The sequence below is a fragment of the Mirounga angustirostris genome, unplaced genomic scaffold, assembly GCF_029215605.1.
Source record: "Mirounga angustirostris isolate CCGP_5_RB_7025 unplaced genomic scaffold, mMirAng1.0.hap1 SCAF_11, whole genome shotgun sequence".
Lineage (NCBI taxonomy): Eukaryota > Metazoa > Chordata > Mammalia > Carnivora > Phocidae > Mirounga > Mirounga angustirostris.
The window spans coordinates 42865984-42886323 of record NW_026991719.1 but is presented as its reverse complement, the minus strand read 5'-3'; the positions used below and the strand labels follow the sequence as shown (position 1 = coordinate 42886323).

Below are 20340 nucleotides of genomic sequence, written 5' to 3'. Positions count from 1 at the left end.
TTGTCAGCACTGTCCTAATCATCCAGTATCTGGTCATCCCAGCGAGGGAGGAACTGGAGTCCTTCTTCCCTTTTTACCTAGGACACTGCCTTGAAAAAGCTACAACTTTTGGACACCAGGATGACGAGCTCCTTAAAGGTAGGGACTGCCATGTGATTAATTTAATAAGAAGAAAAGCATAAAGTTTATTAGATACGTTAAAAAGGGAATGTCTGCTAAATACCTTGTGACTGAATTTTGTACTTCCACCGTCTAGCTGTCCTATGAATCCATGCTTCTTGCCTCACCTGCCCTCAGACTCGGTTCTCTTTTAACCGAACCCTAAGCCACGTCAGTATTTTAATGATTGCACTGACATCTGGTGGTCATTTCCAGGTGTTTCTCTGGGCCTCCTGTACTAGGTGATGGATCGATCTGTACCTCATACTCCATCAAAGCCACTTTTATCTGAGCCCTGCAACGACCAGACATGTCACTCTAATTCTTGTAAGCTGTTGATAGCCCGTAACACCTAGATGTATTGTTTGTGTGTGTGTGTGTGTGTGTGTGTTTTCCTCAAGAGGTATTTAGATTAGAGGCAGGGATGGTGGTAGTGTGGAACGGGTCCGGTAAAATGATAAATAACATCAGAAGCTCAAATTTCGTCGCGGAATTTCAGGCTTATGAGGGAGGTATCTTGATACAGAGGTGTCCTTCCTAAAATGATACCAAGTAGGCCAAAAGCCTTCAAGTTCCTGGTAGCAACAAGTCAACACCACGGCCGATGTGATGGGGCCCCCACTGGAGAAATTCTGAAGCAAGAAGTTGGACATGTGGTAAACGGCCTTCTTCGGGGATCTGGCTAACAGAAAGGGGAGGGAGGCGTCTGATGGAGGAAAATAGAGAAAGTCGGAAAACCAGACTTCAAAGTCTGGCTTTCCCTTGTCCCCCCCGCCCCCCCCCCCCCGTTCCGCAAAAGTGTGAAAGGGAAATGTTTGCATATTCAACCACCTCCCCAAAGAGCCCCCCTCCGTGGCCACCTCAGAGGGTTTCTCACAGAAGACATTTTAATCCCAAGACACCACAAAGAGGGTACTCCTAACCTTCCTTTCCACTGGAGGCACCTTTCAATCACCCACCCTCCTCCTCTGAAGGAGCAACTGTAGGCAAGAGGCCTGTCGAAGCCCATCATCTGACATCATTAAAAGCTCAAAAAGAGAGGAACAAATCCAGCTCCCAGTTAATCCTCATGTCATCAGGAAAGTATCACCAACCTATGAGACGGCAATGAGATAGATGGATTGTTTCCATTTCTTTAAGGAGCCAGAATGAATGAGGTATCTGGAATCTCTCAAGACGCAAGCTACCCCTCATTTGTCTCCTTACGGTAAAAAGGTATTACTGAATCTGTACTTGTAAAAATAATTAAGCATCTAATAAATCATTTTAAGAAGTGAGCCCGCTAGTAGGAGTTTGCAGGTACCTTTTATACCAGCCTCCCTCTCAATCCCCCCCGCCCTACCCCCCCCACCCCGCTTCTACGATCAGAACTCAATAGCTACACAACTTGGGGGCTTCAGAAAGACACCAGACACCAGGTTGGATAAGGCTGTGCTTTATTACATGCATAATTACAAATCTGTGCTAGGTGAAAATGTATAAAGCAATGGCGACCCGGGTTTATGCCACAGAGAGAAAGGGCTGGACGATCCCGTTAACCCTTCTGCCAATGTCCGTTCCATTGCCTTTCACATGATTGTTTCCACTTCTTAAAATCTGCATAGCACTTACTTGTCAAAGTACTTTCCATTCATTGTCTCCGTTTATCCTCACAACAACCCTGTGAGGTAGGTACGGCAATTAACGCTATCCCCATTTTGCAGATGGGAACACTTGAGGCACAGAGCGGTTAAGATCTCGAGGCTAGTTAGTAGAAGCATAGGGAACAGAAACCAGGTCTCCTAACTCCCCAGCCCATGTCTTCCTTTTTAGACTATGTTGCTATGCACGACCAGGGAGCAAAATGAAGTGAGCAGTAAGCCAGAGCTTGGGCACAGGCCGTGCCTGTGGACGGGGACCAACACCTCTCCAAGCTCGAGCAAAGCTAAGAAAGCGGGACTTCAGGGTTGGCAGCACTCGAATAAATAATTGCTCTGAACAGCTCAGCACCAAGCTGCCCATGGAAACAGGCTGTATTAGCTTTGGTTGATGCTAGTTTCTGTACGTGCTCGGCCACTGCTGCTCTCTATACATTAGCTTCGGCTGAACTTTTACCAACGCTTCGGAACGAAAATGTCGAGTCAGACAGGTTTTCTTTGGCTACTGTGGCCAGGAGCCGGCCCTACAAGGGAGCGTATTACGGAGAACTCATATAGTGGCCCATGGGCTGGGACCCGGCTTTTCTGACCCTCCTGGCCTCACTGGCTCACCCAGTGGGTGGTCGTTCTCCCCGAGCCAGAAGTGAATTGGACAGAGGTAAGAGCAGGAGGCTGGCCTTGGTCAAACAGAGAAGAGTCACCGTCGTGACATCAATGTCATCCTTAGGTGACATGACCAGGGTGCTGTCTGGCAGGCCCGACTCCTTTCTGGCCTGTACCTGGTTAGCAGCATAGCTTCAAAAGACAGTTTAAAAGAACAAAATATTAAACACATCATTTTTTTTAATCTAGAATGAAATGAATTCTTAATCATTACATAGTCCTAAAGGACCAAATATATAATAAAAATGTAAATACTTATTAAAAAGCTGAGTACTGAAAAGGCAGGGCAAAGGGGGAGAAAGGAGGGAGAAAGGGGCTGAAGTGCAATGGAGAAGGGAAAATGAGCGCTCTTGAAGGACCGTGTATTCTGAGGTACACTCAGTATGACCAGACTGAACATTCCCACCCTGGTAAAACCATCTCAGGCCACTCCCTTGTCCCCATGTGGCCAGATGGCATTTCACTCACCAAATTCTAGGCTGCCTTTGACTTTCAACAGATTTGGACTAGTAATCAGGTTTAGCAACGAGCACTTCATATGTCTGCCTTGAGATGCTCAAGCCCTCAATGCTCTCAACAACCCCCCGCCCCGGCTTTGGCCCCGCCAGCAGAGCAAAGCCCCGACTGGCCCATCGGCTCAGAAGTATCTTCCATTCTCTCAGAATGATGTTGTCCCTCCCCCAAGGTCCACATTCAAGACAACACACCTGTTAACAACTGAGAAAAAATTGGAATTGGGGGATGGGGGGAGGAGGAGGAGAGAGAAGGAGAGGCAGAGATCACTTTTTTTAAACCCTCATATTTTTATACCATCATATGCCGTTTCTCCCTTTATAAAAGGCCAAACTTTAGGCAAGGCATTGATTCAGTGAGTGCACACAGAGGCTGAAGACCCTTTGGCAGGAACTGAGAGGTAGGAATTTATGACTGTGGGACTCGGCAGGGGGACCTGATAGGTCCCATCCAAGAAACGCAAACTCTGCACATCACAGACTTTCTTTCTTGGGTGAGTTGGCAAAATCGGACTACACAGTGGAAAAAGCAATTCCGTTCCCTACATTGCTTCAAAACTTTGCCCAGATCCAGATGTTCAGAAGTGAGACCGCGGCCAGCAAACATTTGTGGAGTAACGTGAAGTTGCTAACGCCTACTATTCCAAGAGCTTCCCTCCTTGGAGCGAACAACCGAAACTGAGGCAGAGCAAAGCCGGAGTGGTCGCCACAGGACCACTGCATTAAATTTCCCTGTAAGTTTACACAGCTCCCTGAACTCTGATCTGAGAAGCCCTCACCTTTTTTTTCTTTCTAATACACAATAAGTATATTCTAGGGAGGCTAAAATATAGATTAAAAAAAAATTCAAGACAATCTACCTAAAGCTCATCACTTAGGCAATGGTACGTAGTAGCCGGCCTCCTTCCTGAGCAGATGTCTGGTCGCGGGTCAGCCCTCTCCGTACAAGTGGACTGCCTCCAGCCGAATGTGGCTTTGAGCCTCTCTTCTGCTCGCAAACCCTGGTCTCTGAAAGACTACTTGACTTGCTCTCTACCTGAGGCACATGATCAGACAGTTTATAAATGCCAGGTTGTATGGCGTGGGGCGCAGGATGGCCTTCCTCCTGCCATCTTGCAAGAACTCAGACACTTTCTTACTAGGGCTTCTCCACTGCCACATCTTCCAATTCTCTCTCCAGAGGGAGTCCAGGCAAACCCAGAGGTGATTAAACAAACAAACAAACAAACAAACAAAAATCAAGGTTTTAGGACACTAAGTTCAGACCACATATTTAGACATCTATTTTTTTTTTTTTTTAAGAACTGAATATCCTACTTCCCATTTTTTCTAAATCTCTAGTTTTTCTCGGGGTTTTCAAGAGCTCAATACTCTGTGTACCACCCTGAAAAAATGTTCTCCTGCTTTCTCTGAACTGATCGGTGGCAATGTGGCCTGTCCTCAGTAAGCACTTCGGCCGTTTCAGATTCTCAATATCACCTTCACTATCATCATTGAAAACCCAACTTCAAAAATTGCACTCCTCGTGATTTATTAAAAAAAAAAAAAAAAGATACTGTGGGGTAACAAGTTCACCTTCCTATTCATCACCTCACAAAACAAACCAAGATTGAGAACCCAACTGGGACAGGCAACTCAAATACGTAAAACGTGTACCATGCTCGATTACTTTGCATGATGGACTCTAATGCGTGACAAGTTTTTAAAAACATATTTGCTCCCCCCACACCTGAACGAGTTCATAACATCGTGGTTTAGGGGCGCCTGGGTGGCTCAGTCGGTTAAGCGTCCGACTCTTGAATTCGGCTCAGGTCACGATCTCGGGGATGTGAGGGGTCGTGCGATGGAGCCCCGCATCGGGCTCCAGGCTGGGCGTGGAGCCTGCTTAATATTCTCCCTCTCTCTCTCTCCCTCTGCCCCTCCCCTCCTTTAAAAAAAAGATCATGGCTAAGAATTACTTCACAGCCTTAGACCACACTAAATCCCCATTACTTTATCTTTCTCATGTCTCACGGAAATGGAGACTTGCTAGAGAAATTTATGCTGTGCTCTGCTCTTCCCGTAAGGGGTTCAGATTCCGCCTCTGCTGTCAAAACAACTGAGCCACTTTGCTGTTCAATCAGCAAATTAATCGTTTGCTCTGCCAGCTGGCAAATCCAAAGTGTCATCAATGTCAGATTACCCACCAGAGGGTATCAGTTCTGTGGGTTACGCCACCCCTACTGCACAGCTGGTCTGGGCCAGAAGGAAGCTGCGGCCAGAGAAGAGGAGAGCGTCGGAACAAACATCCGAAAAGAAATGACCTTGACGGCGGCCGTTAGTTTGCATTCTCGGTCCCTTGCGTCCTCCCTCCTGTGGTCTAACGGTGCATTAACTGTTTCGGCCTCTTTTAATTCTTTACATTGAACATCTGACTCTACAAAGTCTAGCAGCTAGACTTCTACAAACCTACCGACTCCCACTCTTCTCACGACTGGCTGTGTCCCAGATCTTTCTCCTCCGCAAATCCTAAGTCTCTTGAAGCATGCACCGGCATTCTTTTGTAAATCCTTCCCTTGCGTCGAGCAATTTTCTTTTCTTAACACCCAAACACACTGGTCTCAACTCAAATGAATTTTTAAGTGGCAGATCATCTAGTCTTTTGCCATTGAGGTATGTGGCCACTTGAGGCTACCGACGCGCCTCCCTGTAATGGCTTTGTTTGTTGGGTAAGTCTGTCCAACTGCTGAATCTGCAATGGCAGAAAGAACATTTTCCTTTGCCTGAAGACAGGAAACCCTTGAGTGTTAGGTGCTGAGCTAGCAGGTAGCAGAGAGCTTTAGCCACAATTAGCCAACCTTTGGGCCAAACCATAGGATTGGACATACAATGAATACCATACACTATAGCTACTTCTAGCCTATGTGTTACAAGGATTCCTGAGAAGCTGAGGTTAATGAATGAGATTTATCAGGAGTGAGGTATCAAAAGGATATTATTCTCTGGAGGGCCAATCGGTGCTTAGTATCTAGAAAGTATACCTTGGCACAGTGTTATCTGATTTCTCAAATTAATTCTCTGAAGTAGCACCTTAACACTGGCTCATCTGTCTGAAATCAAAAACACAGCCTAGAAGAAACACAAAGGCAAACTTAGACGCCCTCCATATCGCCGCTGCACTATGAAATGCGACCAAACCTTTGTCATCAAATACCAGAAATACTAACGCTTCCTGTTTTGCAAACTTTAGCTGGACGGCTAATAAGAAAAGATAGGTAGTGAACCAGAAATACACAGATAAGAATGGCTCCTGCACAATACACAGGGGCGGTCCGGCCCACGGCCTCATCCCATATGAGGAAATCAGTGGCATGGAAGGGACAAAAGACATAGAGTGACTGAGTCATGACTCTAAGAGAAGACAACCTAGAGAGCTTTTTTCTCTTTCACTAAAATGTTAGCGTGATAAACTTAAAAAAAAAAAAGAAAAGAAACGAAATGAAACTCTGGTGAGTGCCTTGATATTTGAAAGATAAAAATCAATACAAGCCTTGGCTACCCAGGTCTGGGCAATGAAAGATCTTCAGATTTTGGAAAGATAAGAACTAGGGGTAAAAAAAAAAAAAAAAAAAAAAAAATCCTAGATTCAGGGCTCAGCAACTTGTAAGATGAGGCACCCTGAGGTGTGCGGGGAGGGGAGGCGGGGGCGGGGAAGGATACGCCGAGCGACTGCTGGTTCCAGGCTGGAAGGATGGCGCCAAGTGCGGGGGGACAGACCTGTAGAACAGGAAAGGCTGAACGCACAGCCCTGCAGTTGAGTCTTGCTGCTACGGGCACTGGGCATCAGCACAGAAAGGGAGGGAGGCCCGGCAGCAGCAACTGGGCAAGAGAGCAAAGCAAATGGCTGGGCGTTACCTCGGGGGTCCATGTGCCAGAGGTTGCTGAGCCCCGGTTTACAATTTAACTAGCCCCGGGAGTTATTTCTTGAGAGAGGAATGATTAACCAGGCATGGCGCTCAATCCCAAAGAGGAGTCGGGACTGAGGAGTGGGAGGGGAAAAGAATGGAGGGGAACACGGGGGTGGGGGCAGCCACACATGGGGAAAACAACAGAAAATGAAACCAGGCGTCGGTCGGGATGACAGTGGTGGCGCTGTGATTCCCCCAGGCGTCCCTATGGGGTGATGTTTTCTACTGCAGGAAAGGTGGTAGAAAATTGAGACAGGCACCTTTGCAATTGGATAAACAAGCACCTTTGGTGTCACCAGGCCTTGTCCACACCCCTGGGTCTTAGGATGGTTCTGCATTTTATTCAGAATTCTAACGAGCCTCAAGGGAGTGGCAGCTGCCTATCCTAATTCCAATGCCTCAAATAGATTTGAAAGTACCCCAAGCCTAAATTCATGTTCACAGGGACAACACTGGCCTGTTACATGTCCTTAACACTGGGAGGAGGCATGAGTGCCCAGTTATTTGAGTACTGGTGGTCTTTACGAAGGAATGCATGAGAATGCAGATTCAGCTCGGGATCTTCCCTGGTTTATCAGTACACAGTCTAGACTTGGTTCCCTTTACTATTCTTACATATTCCAGAAGCCTAAAGCACCATCACTCATGGAGGTGGCATCTGGGCAAGAGAATCAGTCGGGACCTCACCAAAAAATGTGAAATTCCTTGTCATTGACTTTGCTTAGAACTTTACTAATCATTCATTCCAAGGAAGCTGGAGAAATCATTCCTTGCTACTAACAAATTCATGGCGAAGTCCTTGTCTACCAGCTAACAAATACCATCTGGAAAATTACCCTTTTTGCAGACAAGGAAAAAGTTCCATAACTTATCTTTGTGCACTTCAAAAGAGTACCAGGAACAAGCAAGCTATAAAAGTCAACCTCTCTAAATTCGTTTAGAGAAGGTTAACCAAAGCAGCATTGTCTTATAATCAGATATTAAAATTAACATACACGTACACACACACAAACTAATAATGCTAAATATTGTAACAGGAACAAGATAACATTTGAACTGAATTTTCACAGTCTGGAAAACACCATTACTATTTTCCTTCTGGCTTTCCTTTCTGTGGTTGGAAAAGCAAAGCCCCTTAGTTTACACTTCATCTTCCACCAATGACAGTTAGAGTCCAAAAAAGTGACTTTTTCATGAGTTTCCTGTAGGCTATAGGTCAGGACGGTTGGAATTTTTCTTGCATAGTTTTCAGTGATTGCATATTGGCTAACAATTATGTTTTAAATTAAAAAAAAAATTTAAGAAGAATCAAACCAGAGCAATCTCATTGACTCTTTCACGAAATCTTCCTAATGCAGTGTCACAGAAGCCTAACTGTATTTTCTCCTAAAGAGAAGATTAAATTCCAGAGATTATGTAGTGCAACTGGTTAACTTATAGGAAAGAGACAACACACTAATATAACTTCACCCTCCAAATATGGGAAATGTGTTTTGGGTACCCAGTTAACAAAACACATCCGTGGTCTGCAATGTCCTTCCTGTTTTACATCCAGCACAGCCCTGTGATTCTAGTTGAAGAGAATGGAGTCGGGATCTTGGTTTGCCATCTGTGCTATGTGCTTTAACACGTCCTTTTTGGTAATGATTCCAAGCAACCGCCTGGAAGACAAAACGAGACAACAAAACAAAAATAAGCCTGTGGTTAACATCCTGCGAGGTGACGCTTTTCCGCCCCAGTCCTTCGCAACTCTGTCTTCAACACTGTCTGCACTTACAGCATGAGGCGCTGGTGGGACTAGGTGACGTGCACCAGGCAAACGGGACTGGGCGTGGGTCCCTAGACAGGCGGCCAGCATTTCTACCTTGGGTCTCGCATCCTGCTACTTCTTGGGGCTTAAGTATTCCCTGTATGTCTGAATCTTCTCGTTTGCCACCCAGTTCAAGTGCTCCTCCTCCAGAACGCCTCCCCTGATCCTGCGGGCCAGCAATGACTGCGTCCTCCTGGCAGCAATGGCCTGACCTATGCCCTTGTCCCGTCTGCTGTCGTGTGACCTGGGCTCATGTGATCTCAAATTCCCTACAACGCTGCGCACTCCTTGAGCAGGGAGAAGGGCCTTATTCCTTTTTTTGTGTCTCCTTGGCGTCTAGTGGAATACCGTCTTGCACGAAATAGGGGATTCGGTAAATGTTGAATGAATCAGTTAGGGGAAGTCCCCTTGCTGATTCAAATCCTGCAAGACATCTGTTACAACATTTAGAAATTGTAGAGAGTGAAATTCTTACATAATTGCTGGATTAACATAGCATGCTTAGAAAAAAAAAATCTACCCTCCTCCTCCACCTTCCTTCTTTTCCAATAAAAATAGCAGGGCTTCCTTTACTGCATAAGAAATGTCCTGGGGGGGGGGGGGGACAGAAAAGAAATTTTTTAAAAATTTAAAAAATAATAAAATAAAGAAATGTCCCAGAAAGAAAGAGCCTTGGCCTTGAGAATCAGAAGACTTGTGTTTAAAGCCTACCTCTACTATATATTAATGCGGGGCCCTTGTGCAGATCTTCAAACCTCACCAAAACTTGCTTTTCTCATCCTCAAATAATAATAACAAAGGTACTGTAAGGACCAAATACTATATACACATATAGTATGTAATACCATCATAACTTCAGTGCTGTCTGTTCAAGAGGACACAGCCATTTCCTTTGCGGGGGAGGAACTGCATTATTTACAACGTGCAGCAAGCAGTCCCATCTCTCAAACACACTTTTGCCCCCAAACCCCTTTTCCGTTAATTATGACGATAAAAGAAACACATCCATCTTCATCACGGAGCTTCAGAAGGGCAAGTGCTACTAACGTTCAAATGAATTGGGTTCTTCTCTCTTTATCTCTCTACAGTCTCCTTCCTCCCACAACCCAACGTGCCTCCCCCAAGGAGCCCTCACCCGTTGTGCGTAACCAGGCACTGCCGCAGTCCCAGCTTGCGGAAGATGTCCACGACAATCTCCATGGGTGTGAGGTCAGTCACAGTGAAGGGGCTCAGATCCAGGATGTTCCGGAGCTTTAGGGTGGGCGGGGTGTAGGGCGGCATGGGAGGAGAATGTTCGGTGAAATAAATGATGGACGTGCTCACAACCCCATCCTGTTTTTTTCGAGCATTTTCTATTTGAGAAGTAGAAAAAAAAAAAAAAAGTTGAACATTCTATCTTGATGGCCCCTAATTCGTCCCGTCCTCCCTCTGTCTTCACCCCTTTGACACGTATTGATTTATTTCCACAGTGGATCCTGTGATCCTCTTTCTGAAATCCTTACCAATGGAAATAATGAGATCTCTCCGGAGAACAAAACCCACAAGTCTTTGGGACTCCCGGGACACCACCACTGGGAAGCCACTGTAAGTGGTTTCGCTGATGATAGTCTCTACATCTTCCACGGTCATACTGTCCTGAGTAAGGACAGTCAATAAAGGATCATTTCTCCGGGGTTTCATCACATCCATTGCCAGGGTCTTATGGGCAAACTCTTCTTTGGCTTCAAGAAAGGGGTAACCATTGAGACGAATGTGGGCATCATAGATGCCCTCTCGCCCAAGAGCGTCTGCCACCCACTTGCTTGTCATGGCTGCAGCCATCAGAGGCACAATGTACTCCAAGCCCCCAGTTAGTTCAAACATTATGACAACAAGGGAAACAGTCATCCGGGTCACCCCACCTGCAACGAAACAGATACAGGCCACTGAAAACAGGAAAAGTTCAGATTCATGCCAGATAAGGGCCTGCGACAGACCCCCATCCAGGGAAAGCCTACTTACCAGAAACACTGCTAAGAGGGGGGCTCCCCCATAACTGCAACTGCATTACAGCCAGTTTATAATGGACCTGAGTCACATTTCTCAAAATAACATCTACAGAAGCGCAACAGGCCTTCTGCATTTTTCTCCTTTTGTTTCTTATTCATGCATTGCTTTCTCCCCCTTAATTATAAAGGTCATTGCAGAAGATACCCACAACTTGTGTAACACTACTGAGACGAGAGGTTCTCTGGAACGTACAGGCCATTGTGGAAAAGTCAGAACACATTTCTTTAAAGTCTATAAAAGACGGGGCAGGCACCTGGGTGGCTCAGTCGGTTAAGCATCTGCCTTGGGCTCAGGTCATGAACCCAGGGTCCTGGCATCGAGCCCCGCATCGGGCTCCCTGCTCAGCAGGGAGCCTGCTTCTCCCTCTGCCTTTCCCCCTGGCTTGTGCTCTGCTCTCTCACTCTCTCTCAAATAAATAAATAAAATCTTTTAAAAAAAAATAAAGTCTATAAAAGAAAGTCATTACCCATAAGCTCACTGCCTAGAAATAAGTAGAGTAAAAATTTTGAATGACTTTTTCAAGTTTTTCACTATGTAAAAATGTATGTTTTTACGTAGGTGAGCTCATACTACACATTTAATTCCCCACCGTGCTCCCCTCCCCCCACTTTATGTCAGGAACATCTTGGATATTATCACAAATTTATTTAACATCATATTTAAAGATGTTAAATATCAGCATCACATTTAATAGCTACATAGAATAACATTACAAGGTTATACGGACCATAATCCACTGAACCAGTCCCTTCCTGTGCATATTTAAGTTGATTCCAATTTCTTGCTATCATAAATAATCCTGTGATGAACACTCTTGGGCAGATATCCTTCTCCACGTTTCTGATCATTTCCTTAGTATGATGAAATTTGAGAGTAAAATTGCTCCCCAAAGGGAGGAATGTAGCTATATGATAAAGAATGCTTCCAAAGCACTTGAAAAATGGCAAACCCAAAAGGAAACGGATGGTCATTTAAAAAAAAATAAATCAATCTGCAGTCAACTGTGTTTCATATCACGCTTCTTCATGATGTCACCTGGGTGGCAACTTCTTCAAACCCAATGCAGACACCACTCACCCAAGCAGGCTGCAGCCCCAACCATCGCATACAGGCCAGGGGTGATGCAATCCGCTCCCTGGCTACACCAGCTGTTGAAGATGGCCCAGTCATGGTGGTAATAAGCCAGCTGTTCCATCCCCACTCCCAAAAGTCGACCTGCTATAGCACCAACAGCCATGCTGGGGATAAACAGGCCAGAAGGGATCTGCAAAGAGAAAGCAACGGGTGCTTAGGGAGGCATGATGCGTCCGCCTGGCACGTGGTAAGGGCTAGAGGACTGACCCTCTGCGAAGCGAACAGGCCAAATGACAATTTAACTATGCACTATGCTAGCAAGTGGCCGTAAAGACTTGTGTAATGCTACAGGGGCTAGAGGTTCTCTGGCACGTGCAGGCAAGGACGACTGCAGAGAAGCTTACCCTGATCCGGGGTCCATCAGGCAAGAGCCTGAACTCTCCAGACCAACACAGAACTGGAGGCAGAAATTAAGCCTTTCCCAAAGAAAAAGGAAAATAGATGGAGTTTCTCACATATGCAGACATGTTCCCCAATTCTGAATTCTTAGCAACGATTCCCCTCTATTGACTACCTACCACGTTTTATGCTGGATACTCAACTGACAGGATTCCCCGAGTTCTTGACAACCACCCCTGGGGGGACAGGCGTTAGGATTACCCAATCACAAAGAACTCAAGGTTCAGGGAGGTGAAGTAACTCACCCAAGGTCAAGATACAGTAAATACCGGTGCTGGGGATGAAACGCAATGCTCCTAACCACTCCCATGTACTGAATCTTAACCTACTGCTCGCATTAAAAGGATTGTACATGAGGTTACATTTTATTTTGTAACAGTATAAAGAAAGACGAAATGATGACATTTTTTAAATGAGGTAGTAACTATGGTTGCGTGACTATCCAAAACAAAACAAAAAAACCCACCGCCACCACCACCAAAAGACCCTCTCGTCGGTCTCCCGCTCTATTTCCTGACTCCTAGGATATATACGGTGAATTCTCAATGTTCTGTGTGAAGGGAGGGAAATGACGACAAGGACAAAATAAAACAGCAGATTATTTTTAAATAGCCTGTGTTTGATTGTGGAATACATATGAATCAGGGTGGGTCTGATGGTCTGAACATTCACTTTAAATGAAAGAATGAAGCCATGATGGGAAAAAAAAAAAAAAAATCACTCAAGAAGCACTGTAAAACCTTCCCGGGTGTCGAGGAGGATGCGTATCAATTCAGAGACTATAGTACTGGCTAAACTGAGCTGTGGAGTCTTCTTCTCTGGTTCGAATCTCCATTTCCCTAGAGAACAGAGGGAACTAACTTGGTAGTTGGGTGCTAAAGAAAAGACTAACAACCTAGGGCGGAGGAAGAAAATACCTCAATGAATGTTCCTTTCTGATTTCTTCCGAAACATGGAACTGATAACAAGTACCGAAAATAAAAGATGCTGGCCTGACGTCTGCTTCTGACAGTTGCACTATTAACTTGGGATCACCTGTGAAGTTCCTGCTACTTGGGCATTGATGACAATGGTATAGAATACATTTAGCGCCACACTGGGCCAAACCGTAGGACATTGCCATCTTAGGGTCAAAATGGTTGAATAATGGCTACTTCATTTGGTTCAACTTGATATTTTGCTCTATTGGCAAACTCTAAAGCCACCCTCTAAGGACCAAAAATGTGGTGGTCAGATATTGTTTTAACATAAAATGCACATGAATAAATACCTTACCATCCCTTTTGAGGGGCAAAATCTGTTTTCCTCTGGAAAGGATAACACATTTCTCCTTAAATCTCATCACTGAGGTTTGCATGTGGCCTAAAACTAGGCTTGGACGATGTTTGGTGGAGGTACCGCTGTCTAGGAAGTTATGAGGACACGTGGGAGCGGGGGGGTGAGGGCTTCTGAGGGTGGGGGATAATGCTACATGAAGCCGGAAATGCCACATGAGCTTTGAAGATTGTATGGTGTCTTGGCTTTGCCCCCCAAACCCACAGCCACACATCTACCCACCAAGGTGTGCTCACCTTCATGCCAAAGGTGAATATGGTGATGACAATTTTCAGTATGAGTGTCAAGGCCAGCTGCCACATGGCACTGTAGACTCCCACTCCAGCCGGTCTGTCGGGCAGCTCTCCCCCCTTGCTTGTGTTGAAGCGGTTCTCATAATCACAGAGCTTGGAGGAGTCCAGCAGGCCACAGTCATTGAACAGCTCAGAAATAAGCTCACTTGTGCTCATGCGGGTGTACTCATTGGGGAAAGCCAGGATGGCGGTGATGGCTGTCACAACGAGTACCTCCACGACAGGGTACCTGCCCAGCTGAGTGGTCTTACGCTTCCGACACCAGGCAATGTTGGTGCGGATAAACAAAGCTCCCCACAGACCACCAAATATGCCCAGCACAATGAAGGGCACGAGCTCAAAGAGATGCCAGGGGGTGTGAAACTCCACATAAAATAGAACCAGGCGGCTGTTGCCAAAGGGATTGATGGAACGTAGAGTAAAAGCTGCCACCAAGGCAGCAAAGAATGAGCGCCACAGCGTTTTGAGGGGGAAATAGTAGCTGACCTGGAAGAAAGAAGGTGAGAAAGCAAATGTAAATCAGGATGCAGAAACAGTTTCAGGTGAAGAGTCACTGCTGCAGTTCTTTGACGACCGAAGAACTGCCCAGAGAGCGCTGGTCACACGGTAAATGGTAACCTGCTGAGTCGGGAGGAGCACTTCGGGTCCGCAATGTCCCATAGACACCGGCCAGGATTCCTGACACGAAAGCAACACACACATATTCCAGAGACAGATAAAAGTAGTTACCTCTTCTAGGCTGAATAACACCCCGCCGATTGGTGCCCCAAAGGCTACAGATACACCAGCTGCCGCTGCAGCCGACAAGACCTACAATCCAAAACTCAAAATTAGTGTTGGAATAATGACACCTTTCTACCATCAATTACGTTTTAAAAAAGGAGTATTAGTGTTTACTAAACATTTAAAAAAAAAAAACCCACTATATGTGCTCCATATCCGGTTAATCAAAAATGAAGTTCAATTCATATTTACTTATTTTGAGAGCAAATGCTGCAGGCTACATTTCAAACGCATGGTTCAAATGCTGGAACAGGTAGAGGGTCTTTCCTGTGTAATTAATCCGGGCATGTACTTTATTCCGAATCATTCCCTTCATCCCCAGTACTCTCAATTCATTAACTGAATTTGAGTCTGTAGACCTATTAACCACCTAAATGAAGTCTTTTCAGTGATATATTTACATAGCGCTTTCTTTATTAAGGAATGCTTTTTAAATGAGATTTTAGAGAAGGCTGTCATGATACAAAACTGAAGTAACAATTGGCTCACAGCTACTCAGGAGCTGCAAATATTCACACAATAGGTGGTTGGGGCTTCCTGTACTCTGTGCCCCACTCGGTCCCTACTGACTGGTGGAAACAGAAATAGGGAGCAAACTAGAAGCAACGAGAAGCAAGGGGACAGACTCTGAAGGGAAGAGAAGACCTAAGTGTGTTTCGGTGAGGCAAGGAAAAGGGCTAGGTGGGAGAGGAAGAGGAAGGGGAAGAAGCTGTCAGAGGGAAATAAAAAAGGACAAGGAGGTAGAGAAAGAGAGCAAGTGATACATAGCTCAACCTCAGTATGTAGGCACACTCATGCGCATGGAGAATATGCATGACCAACACCCTAGAATTAATAGAAGGGTAAAGTCCTTTCATTGGATTCTGGTTGCTGTGGAGTGATACGTGATTTGTGGTAGTAAGGAAATTTTTAAAAGAAAGTTCAATGAAAATGAAGAGCTTCTGAAGAATAAAGTGGTTCTTGGCAAAATAAATAGGCAGGTTTCCCTGGGAGCGCAGGAGGGCCCAGGGAAATGAAGGGGAGGAAGGAGTGAGGTCTCCGGGGCTAGCCTGGGAGGACTTCGAAATTCGTGCCTATGTACTGGCTTTCATCTGAGAAGAACAAGGACAGTCAAACAAGAGGATCTCAGTGACTCTTTCGGTTGAATTATGAGGAAAAAGAAAGAATCGTGATGGCTGGTTTGCTTCAAGTTTTTGCTGACAGAGTGGAGTCTGTCTATGCCCTTCCTTCTCAAATCTGTAATCTCAACCATCTGCCCACTTTGACAAGGCCCTGGGACACAAAAGGGTTGCTGCCGATGGTGAGAAGGACAGGAAAAAATAACTGGAAAGTCTAAATAAACCATAGGAAGTGAACTCAAGATGCAAATATTCACAAGTCTAGTTAGAGAAATACATGATATCTAAACAGGGAAATACCCCCAACTCCCCTCTCATTTTATAAGGAACTGTCTGAACAAAAATGCCAATTTTATGGAATGAAAGTAACCGGCAATCTATAGTTTCGAAGTCCCCCTACCCATGCAAAACCAGCAAGAATCAACACTCTACTCTTGCCAGCTAAACTGGTTTTTTCATCTCTTTAGCTTCTGTTGTACCTTATTCTCATCTAAAAACCTCACCAGTTTCACACTGCCTTTATGCCCCACTACCATTTGACGGGTAGCTAAACAATCGACTCTGACTTCCCTCTCCCTTTCCTGCTAACCTTCCTCTCCTGCCAGGAACTTTCCCCCTTGAACTATCAAAATGGATTCCATATTTGAAATTTCAACATCTTTTGAGTTTCCTTCTGGGCCTTGTGGTTTGGTTTGTTTCGTTTTCTGAATAAATCACTGGGTTCCAATTTTGTGAAAAATCCGTTCTAATGAAATGACCTTGGCCTTGACCCATTTCATATGTGATTTCTGTGTAATTCAAGGAAAACAGAGCAAGAACCATTGTTTTCTTAAATCCTTAATTATAGCAGGATAAAAGTAACCAATGACCTCGGACATTTCTAAAAACTGTTCTTCCTCCGCAAAATGATACACATTAAGAACTGCATGAACATGAGAACAGCTACAGAGATGCGGTGGTGGGACTAAGTTAGCGGGGTTGAGGCAGAAGGCAGACAGAAATCCTATACACAGAGAAACTCATTCAGTGTGGCACTAGGTAGAAATAAAAGATGGAAAAGCTGGTATCTGAAACACATGTGGAGCTTATATTCGTTCACAGGAATAAATGACTTCTTTTAAAAATCTTCTCTTATTTTTGAAACTTATTTTGTTATAAAACAGCACAACATGTATAGATTGATATGTAATAAAGGTTATTAGAGTTAAAGTCCTTACTTCTCCCTCACTACCACCTCACTTTCCTGCTCACCACAGGTGGACATTTTCAACAGTTTGGAGTAAAACCACTTTCCAGACATTTTCTTTCTAGGTGCACATATACATACTTTTTAAAAAAAAAAACATTAACTGAGTTATTCTATACATGCATCATTCCAAAACTGGCTTTTGAAACTTAATGTTATTTTGTAGCCATCATTCCACGTCAATATACGTAAGGCTACCTTTTTTAACGGCTGCCTAGTATTCTTTTTTTTTTTTTTTTTTTTAAGATTTTATTTATTTATTTGAGACAGAGAGAATGAGAAAGACAGAGAGCACATGAGAGGGGGAGGGTCAGAGGGAGAAACAGGCTCCCTGCCGAGCAGGGAGCCCGATGTGGGACTCGATCCCGGGACTCCAGGATCATGACCTGAGCCGAAGGCAGTCGCTTAACCGACTGAGCCACCCAGGCGCCCCAACGGCTGCCTAGTATTCTATAGTACAGCCAGAATCTCGTTTATTCGATCGGTCCCCTGTTGATGGATGTGGCGATTGTTTCGTTTTACCACGATATTGACAAACGCTGCACCAACCAGCCCCACACATATACGTTGGTTCCCACACACACTTGGGGTGTCCGTAGGATAAATTCCTAGAAGTGGAACCACTGGGTCAAAGGGTATTTGTACTGACATTGGTCGAGTCCCCAGATCCTCATCCCTAAGATCGTACCACTTATCCTCACCAAAAAAGAGACAATTTGGGCCATCTGTCATTACCTCTCTGCGCTTGGCTTCATTCTTCCTGTATTTGTTGAAACAATGGCACAGGATGTTCCCACAGCAGCAAGCCACGTGCACCAGGGGGCCCTCTTTGCCCAGGCTCAAGCCAGATGACACGGCCAGCACCAGCGTGATGGTTTTGATAATCAGGGTCCACTTACCCAAATAGCCCCTAATAATAAAACCGCTCAAGATAGTTTTTATCTGCAGGTCAAACACAGAGAGATTGAATATAGACTAAGCAAGTAAACAAGGCTGGGAAGCAATAATCTGGACCTCATTATGGAAACTGCACCTTTCGAACAAGTGACATATAAATGTTTGACCTACGTGACCCCAATTTGGGAGGGATCCTGAGAGCCCAAGAAAGCAAGAACTGTTCTTTAAGCTTTCAAGTTCCTTTCCCCACCCCCACCCCCGGCCATGTGCTAGCTGGGCAAGGGAGTATTGCAAGCATGAGAGTGTGTGTGTATTAGAGAAGGGGAGGCAGAGTGGGAGGGTGTTTTCCTTACTTACATCCTTACAGGCCAGTAGAGCCTTGATTCTCTGCCAAAGAAATTTGTAACTATGACTTGGTCAGGAAACAGAGAGGGGCAAGGTCGTCTGGGTAACCTCAAATCTCAGTGGTTTTGGTCACTGTCAAGCAATCTAAGCCAAAAGTAGTTAGAAACAGGATTTCGGCCACCCTCCTTCTAAGCCCGAATCATATTGTAGGATATGAAGCAAAATAGTTTTATTTCTCCTGCTTGAACAAAGTTGACAATACCACTACTTTTTCCGGCCAGAAACCTGGGATCTACCCTTGATCTCCTTGGGTAGGGAGCAGGGGATGGCCTTCAAAGGGCCTGATTCCCCAGGAATCCACCCCCTTTCGTGTCCAGGTGGCCCAGGCTGGGAGACTTGAGGGAAGACCTAGAGAGACCCCAGATTTCCTCCGGGTCTGATCCTGTTTCATATTCGAATTGCAGGATAGGCTGGAATACCTATTAAAGGCTTTTAACCAGAGGAAGGATTCACTACTGTTAACCATTTATAAACGGTTTGAGAGACTCACCTCAGGAATTCCAGAGCCACAGGCGTAAGGCGCAAACACTTTGACAAGAGACACGGCAAGGAAGGCAAATAGGAGAGCCCAGAGGACGTACATGAAATAATTGACTATGTAGGCAAAGGCTCCCTGGAACAGGGGAAAAAGAAAGAAGCTTGTTTTAGCCCCGGCAGCCTCAATGAGGCACACAGCACTGAGGAGGAATAGGGTTTCAGGAGAGGGGCTTGGGAAGGGAAAAAACCTGTATCACATCGCTCAAAGGCGACCCCTGAAACACTGTCAGCCCACCTGGCACTGAAAACGAGAGGCTTTGCTACACGCAAAGGAAAACTGATGCCAGCTGCTAAGGATGGACAAGAACGAAGAACAAACAAAACCCGAAGCAAACTCATGTTCAATACGAGACCTCGGGCAGGTTCTGTGGTCAAACAGATCTGATTTTATGTCGATTTTATTAAGAGCCTTGAAAGCTCTCTTACTGGAACGGCCGAACCTTGGCTACGTGTTTGAAGTGAAGACCAGCTCTACCTGCCCTGGTGTCACATTCTCATGGGGGGTTATGGTGTCGAAAATTCTTGAGCGCTTTTCTTCAAATCCACAGTTCCGTTCTATAGGGAGCCACCACATCTTTGAATTTTGCTGTCACAGACTCAGCAACAAGCAGATGCGAGTAGAAAGTTTCAGGCTTTGACCATAGAACAAAACCAGTGAGATGCCAGCTCACCCGAAGAATAAAACAGCAACAGCTCTTTTTAAAATGGAGAGAACATACTTGTGACACTGTCCTCCTAGGATAATGAAGTCTGCCAGAAAATAAATATAATTTTGACCACTAATAAGGAGTCACCAACATAAAGGCTGGCAAATAGTTACATCTTAAAAAAAAAAAAAAAAAGCTATCTTGAACATTAGGAGATGATGCTTACTGATAAAAATAGAAGTTGAAACTCACTCGAATTACATGAAACACACAACTCACTGCACTTCTGGCTTCTTAAAACGTAAAACATTATTAAAATAATTCACTGACCTAAACAAGCAGAGCCAAACTGCTCAGGGTTTTTTTTTTTCTCCTGAGTTATAGCTTTGACACAAGTTTTCCATTATTTTAGTCCCTCAGAGGAATAGGTAATTGCTCTCTCTTGGCCTTTCAAATGTAGCTAGGGAGGAAGAAGACTTCAGAAGCAGGAATCAAAGAGGGAGAGGGAGTGGAAAGGCAAGGAGCTAAAAATGGCTAGGGGCAGAAACCTGGAGGCTAAGTTCTTGGCAGGAGAACTCTTAGAATCTAGAAGACTCTCCAGGCAAGGATTTCATTCATTAAAAAAAAAAAAAAAAAAAAGACGGCCAGAGAAATGTGTCACTTGAGCAAATCTCAAGCTCCAGTTTGAAAGCCACAGTTGGAATACTTAAACACATAAATGGCTATGACGGGGTAGCATGGGGGAGCCTTACGGGGATGGAACAATAGT

General features: G+C 45.0%; 1 protein-coding gene across 3 annotated transcripts in view; it reads right to left on the bottom strand.

Annotated features, from left to right (window-relative positions):
• Positions 1-1578: 1578 nt before the first annotated feature.
• CLCN5 (chloride voltage-gated channel 5) overlaps positions 1579-20340 on the bottom strand; it is a 157513-nt gene continuing 138751 nt past the window's right edge. For all 3 annotated transcript variants that reach the window (XM_045877896.3, XM_045877907.3, XM_064574063.1), the window contains 8 exons: positions 18878-19000; positions 17821-18027; positions 14668-14748; positions 13882-14424; positions 11855-12041; positions 10231-10629; positions 9864-10080; positions 1579-8579 (listed from right to left, as the gene is read on the bottom strand). In XM_045877896.3, the coding sequence (XP_045733852.1) occupies positions 8489-8579; positions 9864-10080; positions 10231-10629; positions 11855-12041; positions 13882-14424; positions 14668-14748; positions 17821-18027; positions 18878-19000 (1848 nt within the window). In that variant the 3' untranslated portion in view covers positions 1579-8488. The remainder of the gene's footprint in view (positions 8580-9863; positions 10081-10230; positions 10630-11854; positions 12042-13881; positions 14425-14667; positions 14749-17820; positions 18028-18877; positions 19001-20340) is intronic.